The sequence below is a fragment of the Nematolebias whitei genome, chromosome 12 (assembly GCF_014905685.2).
Source record: "Nematolebias whitei isolate Nwh7 chromosome 12, NemWhi1, whole genome shotgun sequence".
In the NCBI taxonomy this organism is placed as follows: domain Eukaryota; kingdom Metazoa; phylum Chordata; class Actinopteri; order Cyprinodontiformes; family Rivulidae; genus Nematolebias; species Nematolebias whitei.
The window spans coordinates 49,564,547-49,571,976 of record NC_056509.1 but is presented as its reverse complement, the minus strand read 5'-3'; the positions used below and the strand labels follow the sequence as shown (position 1 = coordinate 49,571,976).

General features: G+C 41.9%; 1 protein-coding gene across 1 annotated transcript in view; it reads right to left on the bottom strand.

Moving 5' to 3' along the window:
- Positions 1-7,430, bottom strand: part of xrn2 (5'-3' exoribonuclease 2) — a gene marked incomplete in the record, with an annotated part of 147,199 nt that overhangs the window by 77,499 nt on the left and 62,270 nt on the right. Inside the window, 2 exon segments of the mRNA XM_037686039.1 lie at positions 3,139-3,183; positions 6,531-6,662. Of these exon segments, the coding sequence (XP_037541967.1) occupies positions 3,139-3,183; positions 6,531-6,662 (177 nt within the window).

The window sequence follows — 7,430 nt, the reverse complement described above, 5'->3', positions numbered from 1 at the left end:
GGTCACTCTTTCAGGGATGAAGATGTTCACATCCTGGACAGAGAGGAACGATGGTTTGAGAGAGGAGTAAAGGAGGCCATCTTTGTGAAAAGAAACCGTCCATCATTAAACAGGGGCGGAGCCTCGAGGTTCAACTGTCCCCCTCTTACAATGCTGTGATTGCTAGTATCACTCAGCCCTCTGTGAACAGTAAACAGCCATCAGGTGCTAATGATCCATTGTTAGGCTGATGGTCCTTCTTGATCATGTGATCAGCTGGTTCTGGTTGTCAGCAGCAAACTGGTTGATCCACTCTGAGAAGGTGCTATTTAAGAGACTGAGCTGAAAACAGCACCTCAGACTGAGGAAGTCTCTCGGATGAGAGACGAAACGTTTCTACATTTTTTTTTTGTTTTGTTTTTCTTTGTTTTGTTTTTGAATGTCCAGAGGACCAGATTTAACTTTTTTTTTTAGATAGAGTTAAACATGTTACTTCCAACTTTTACTCCACTACATTTTACATCAAGTACAGGTCCTTCTCAAAAAATTAGCATATTGTGATAAAGGTCATTATTTTCCATAATGTAATGATAAAAATGAAACTTTCATATATTTCAGATTCATTGCACACCAACTGAAATATTTCAGCTCTTTAATTGTTTTAATACTGATGATTATGGTATACAGCTCATGAAAACCCAAAATGCCTGTCCCAAAAAATGAGCATATTTCATCCCACCAATGAAAGACAAGTGTTTTTAATACAAAAAACACCAACCTTCAAATAATCATGTTCAGTTATGCACTCAATACTTGGTCGGGAATCCTTTTGCATGAATGACTGCTTCAATGCGGCGTGGCATGGAGGCAATCAGCCTGTGGCACTGCTGAGGTGTTATGGAGGCCCAGGATGCTTCGATAGCGGCCTTAAGCTCATCCAGAGTGTTGGGTCTTGTGTCTCTCAACTTTCTCTTCACAATATCCCACAGGTTCTCTATGGGGTTCAGGTCAGGAGAGTTGGCAGGCCAATTGAGCACAGTAATACCATGGTCAGTAAACCATTTACCAGTGGTTTTGGCACTGAGCAGGTGCCAGGTCGTGCTGAAAAATGAAATCTTCATCTCCATAAAGCTTTTCAGCAGATGGAAGCATGAAGTGCTCCAAAATCTCCTGATAGCTGCTGCATTGACCCTGCCCTTGAAAAAACACAGTGGACCAACACCAGCAGCTGACATGGCACCCCAGACCATCACTGACTGTGGGTGCTTCACACTGGACTTCTGGCATGTTGGCATTTCCTTCTCCCCAGTCTTCCTCCAGACTCTGGCACCTTGATTTCAGAATGACATGCAAAATTTGCTTTCATCTGAAAAAAGTACTTTGGACCACTGAGCAACAGTCCAGTGCTGCTTCTCTGTAGCCCAGGTCAGGCGCTTCTGACGCAGTCTCTTGTTCAAGAGTGTCTTGACCTGGGGAATGTGGCACCTGTAGCCCATTTCCTGCACACGCCTGTGCACGGTGGCTCTGGATGTTTCTACTCCAGACTCAGTCCACTGCTTCCGCAGGTCCCCCAAGGTCTGGAATCGGCCCTTCTCCACAATCCTCCTCAGGGTCCGGTCACCTCTTCTCGTTGTGCAGCGTTTTCTGCCACACTTTTCCCTTCCCACAGACTTCCCACTGAGGTGCCTTGATACAGCACTCTGGGAACAGACTATTCATTCAGCAATTTATTTCTGTGTCTTAACCTCTTGCTTGAGGGTGTCAATGATGGCCTTCTGGACAGCAGTCAGGTCGGCAGTCTTACCCATGATTGAGGTTTTGAGTAATGAACAAGGCTGGGAGTTTTTAAAAGCCTCAGGAATCTTTTGCAGGTGTTTAGAGTTACGTCGTTGATTCAGATGGTTAGGTTAATAGCTTGTTTAGAGAAACTTTTCATGATATGCTCATTTTTTGGGACAGGCATTTTGGGTTTTCATGAGCTGTATGCCATAATCATCAGTATTAAAACAATTAAAGACCTGAAATATTTCAGTTGGTGTGCAATGAATCTGAAATATATGAAAGTTTCATTTTTATCAATATATTATGGAAAATAATGACCTTTATCATAATATGCAAATTTTTTGAGAAGGACCTGTATATGTACTTTCTACTACTCTACATTTATATAATGCGTTGTGTTACAAGTTACATTCACGTTGCGTTTTTTTAATTTGTTCGTTATTTTGAAAGTAACCAATGGCGAGAGGGGAGATGGCCCATTGGATCACTGCAAAATGGGCAGGTAACGTTAGACCCACCTTCAAGAAGAGCTGAGTCAATGGCCTATATTCTAGTATTTACGCCATTGAGCTGTGCAAACCCACAGCACTGCTAACACACCCAAAATGGATTCCATTGTGGAGAGTCAGCCAGAAGATACGCACCACCCATGGCCGTATTGAAAGACTGCTGAAAAACTATTCAGTACAACAGGACAGAGTCTCTCTCCCAAAAGAGCCAGACTGGACTCAAAAAACTTTGAAAACTAATTTCTTATGAACTCGAACAAGAAATTCCTGCTGTAAAATTAAAATGTGTCAGTTCATGGGATGTTAGGAGACAAGAGATGTCCAAATGGCTCGACACTTGGGTCAAAGTTTTGAAAATGGTGTCAGGAAATTAAAATATTGTTCAATATTGACCCATTACAAGGTTGACTAGACAACAGTTTAACTAGAGTTGATGACAATCTGGAGTTGCAATGATCAGCGCTTATTTCTTTGTTAGGTGCGTCTAATGCCCCTTTTTCAGGCAGACAACTTTTACTTAAATGTGTTTACTGCAGTTAAAATTAGTTAAAATCAGGCCTCTCTTGTAAATGAGTCCCCGAGGCTCAGTGGGACTAACCTGCATAAATAAAGGTTGAATGAAAATAGCCCGGTTGGGATGGGATCTAGCATATGGATGGTTTGGATGAAGCTATTATTTTTGACAATTCAGAGAGCTCAACAGAATAAAAACAATTCAAACATCCAAACTAATCAGGTTCTAGTGACATTTTTAAAGTTGTCTCATCTAACATAGAACCACAGGTGATACTAGGAATATGAGTTTGATTTTTTTTTATTATTTTCTTTATTTTAATCTTAATGAGAAAAAAAATTTGTGTTAACTCACATTTCCTCCGTTCTTCATAGTGGCTTTCAGTGACTGAGCAGCATCCTGGAAAATAAAAATCTAACATTTAAAACTTCCATCCCTGAACAACAGGAGTTTATAAAACGAGAAGACTGAAGTGACGGAACAAACACGTTTTTATTTAAGATCCAATTCAGATAAACAGAACAATCAGATTTCCATCATGTCAGATAATCCACATCTAACCTAGTCATGACCAGTATCTTGTAGTTTTATTCCAAAGATGTTCTCCTTTAAACCAACAACATGTTTGAGATGTTTTATACATCAAAAAAATCTCAAGAGTGCATCAAAAACGGTTTTCTTCAGAATGTTGAAAATAACCAGTAGCTTTGAGATAACCAGATGACTCAGAAGAATTTCACAGATCCTAATGTTACAACAGTTTTCTGAACAAATAGAAACATTAACCAGAGAGAAGACACCGGTCTGTCATGGTGAAGAGAGAGATGAGTCAAAAGGCGAAGCTTTCAATTTACAGGTCAATCTACGTTCATCTATGGTTAGGATGCCTCCTGGACGCCTCCCTGGTGAGGTGTTCCAGGCACGTCCCACCGGGAGGAGACCCAGAGGAAGACCCAGGACACGCTGGAGGGACTATGTTTCTCGGCTGGCCTGGGAACGCCTTGGGATCCCCCCAGAGGAGCTGGCCCAAGTGACTGGAGAGAGGGAAGTCTGGGCCTCCCTACTTAGGCTGCTACCCCCGTGACCCCACCCCAGATAAGAAGAAGATGGATGGATGGAGAGAAGACAACACTAATGGACCCAAAAAAGTTAAATCTGGTCCTCTGGACATTCAAAAAAACAAAACAAAGCAAAACAAAATAAAAAATGTAGGAACGTTTTGTCTTTCATCCGAAAGACTTCTTCAGTCTGAGGTGTTGTATCAGCTGAGTCTTATAAATAGCACCTTCTCATAGTGGATCAACCAGTTTGCTGCTGACAACCAACAAGATATATTTACAGCACATGGAATAAAAATATAAAACAGAAAACATAATTAGAAACAATGAAATACTAAATCAGACCATCTTGTGACATAAGTCAAGGAATAATAACAAAAAAGCATAAACTCAGTCAGAATTTTAAAAAAAATCAATCTAAATCCGATCACTCTGTGTTAAATGTCAATGAATATAGGTGTGTTTTTAGAAGAGTTTTAAAAGCAGAGACTGAGGTGGCCTGTCGAATGTTGATGGGTAGATTGACTGAAAACACCCGATCTCCTCTGAGCTTCAGCTGGTTTTTGGAACCACCAAAAGCAGCTGGTCCGATGATCTCAAAACCTGAGAAGGAGAATAAGGATGAAGAAGGTCGGAGAGGTATGATGGTGCAAGGCTGTTAATGCACTTGAATGTCAGCAGGAGAATTTTAAAATCAACTCTGACACGCACAGGAAGTCTATTCTATGTTGATGACACCTGGGCTAAAATTAAATCTCAGGGAGTCCAACATTTTACTGACCACATCAACTCTGTGGATAAATACATCAAGTTCACACGAGAAGATGTAAAAAATGGCAGGTTGGCTTTCTTGGACTGTGAGGTCTCAGTCTCTGATAGAGGACATTTGCAAACTGAGGTGTACCACAAACCCACCCACACAGACCAGTATTTGCAGTTTGACTCCCATCACCCTTTGGAGCACAAGTTAGGAGTCATCAGGACTCTGTACCACAGAGCAGACAGCGTCCCCACTAGCTCAGGAGCCAGGCAGAAGGAGAAATCCCACACAAGACAGGCTCTAGAGCAATGTGGATATCCTAACTGGGCCTTCCTGAAAGCAGAGAAGAAACCCAAACAGGACTCCAGTCAGCCAACAGGTGAAAAGGAGGAACCCAGACCCAGACCAGTGGTCATTCCGTATGTTGAGGGAGTATCAGAGAAACTGAGACGTTTATTTTCTAAACATAACGTCCCAGAGGCTTTTAAACCCCAAAATACATTAAAGACTGGTTCATCCCAAAGATCCAGTCCCCCGGCACAGAGTAATATTGTGTATGCTGTTCAGTGTCAGGAGGGTGATCAGTCTTACATCGGGGAAACTAAACAGCCACTGGCCAAAAGGATGGACCAGCACAAAAGATCAACATCATCAGGCCAGGACTCTGAGGTCTACACTCATCTCCAGGCCAGCTGTCACTCTTTCAGGGATGAAGATGTTCACATCCTGGACAGAGAGGAACGATGGTTTGAGAGAGGAGTAAAGGAGGCCATCTTTGTGAAAAGAAACCGTCCATCATTAAACAGGGGCGGAGCCTCCGGGTTCAACTGTCCCCCTCTTACAATGCTGTGATTGCTAGTATCACTCAGCCCTCTGTGAACAGTAAACAGCCATCAGTGTGCTAATGATCCATTGTTAGGCTGATGGTCCTTCTTGAGCATGTGATCAGCTGGTTCTGGTTGTCAGCAGCAAACTGGTTGATCCACTCTGAGAAGGTGCTATTTAAGAGACTGAGGTCGTTTTCACACCTGATAGTCCGGTAGACTCGGTTCGGTTCAGGACCAATATTCATGACATTTTGTTACATTTGAGCTGGTGCGTTTGCATTCACTCTGCACTGAACAGTGGAGTCAACCTGTTGAACCAACCTGTTCCCCCGCTCGCCTGTGGGGGTGCTGCACCAAGAACTACTGAAATAAACAACACAAAAACCTCTGAAGACACGTCTTCTTCTTCTTCTGTAAATAAAAATAAAAACGAAGTGGCATCAAGTTTTATCAGTTTTAGGAGTTATAGTTTGTCATTTTTCAACAATGGACTCAGCATGAGCAGAAGATGAGACAGAAGACCATGGAGAATATTGTTCTTCACACAAGTCAGCTGACGGCTCCATATGAGGTCAGAGAAATGTGTGTGTTTGTTTGTCCTGTGGAGCGGGTCCGGTCTGTTTGCATTCACACTGTACTCGAACCGCGCTGGAGTTCGCTTCTACCGGACCCAGACCTAGGTTTTAGCACGGGTCAGAGTTCACCTTTTTGTTCCATGACAGAGTTTGATGGCACGTTCACACCTCCCTAAACGAACCGGACTTTCTAGGAAAACGAGCTAGAGTTCGATTAAAGCGACTAAACAGAGCTGGTGTGAATGCACCCTGAGTGAATACAGCACCTCAGACTGAAGAAGTCTTTCGGATGAAAGATGAAACGTTTCTACTTTTTTTGTTGTCGTTTTGCTTTGTTTTGACTTTTGAATGTCCAGAGGACTAGATTCAACTTTTTTAGATACTGTACATAGTATTTAAAAAACAAAGATGAAACTCCAGTCTTTTGAACAAAAAAAAGTGCTTTTGTTTTTTATGGCCTCTTCACTCAGCAATAAAAAGAATTCAATTAGAGGAAAATTAAACTGATTTAAATATTGAGCAGTACCATGTTCGAATGCATCCTCATGTTGTAGGCCTGGTACCGGGCATTCTGGACGGGATCGGGTCGATCTCTTCTCCCTAGGGCGTGAGGGGTGAACTGACCCGAGGTCAGGAATGCTGGACCCTGCTGCTCAGCCTGCAGTAAAACCCAGATAAATAAACTGTTGATTGCCACTCTGAAAGACTTCAAACAGCTGCTAAGTTCATGGCAAAAACCAACTTAGACATGTTCCTGTTGTTAGTATATCGCCTTATAATATAGCTGTTTTTAACATCATTTTCTTCCATTTATTGTTTTTTCAATTTACATGCTTTCTTTAAATAATGTCTAAATAAAGGTTGAATTGATACATTTCCACAAGAATCCAAAAACAACTATCGGTGAAAGAACATGAACCTGAAAAGCATAATGTTTTGCATATTGTTTGGAATAGTATAGAAAACTTTATCGTCTGCCCCAAACGGTGACAGAAATATTTCTTTGATGGGCTCTAACAGCATTCTTGCACTTAGAATAACACTTAAACACACACAAAGCACATGAAAACACATAAAGGAGGTCTGTTCAAAGTGTGTAAAGGTATAGTTCTGATTTAAAATGTTCAAGGTTTATATTGCAAACGGAATAAATGATTTTTTATAAATTGCTTTCTGGGCCAGAGGGACTTTAAACCTTCTTCCTGATGGGAGCAGCTGGAACGACTGATGGAAGGGATGAAAAGTATCTTCTGTGATTAGGGTGGCCTTCCTCATCACAGAGTGTAGCAGTGCTAATGCTAGGTATGAACTGCTTATCCTGTTGCTAGAATCTCAGTTCCCCATCCGAAAGTAGCAGAACTGTTGGCTGTGGCTGGGGTGGGGGGGGGTGACTATGTGTATGCATTTTAGGATTGTGCACACTGTC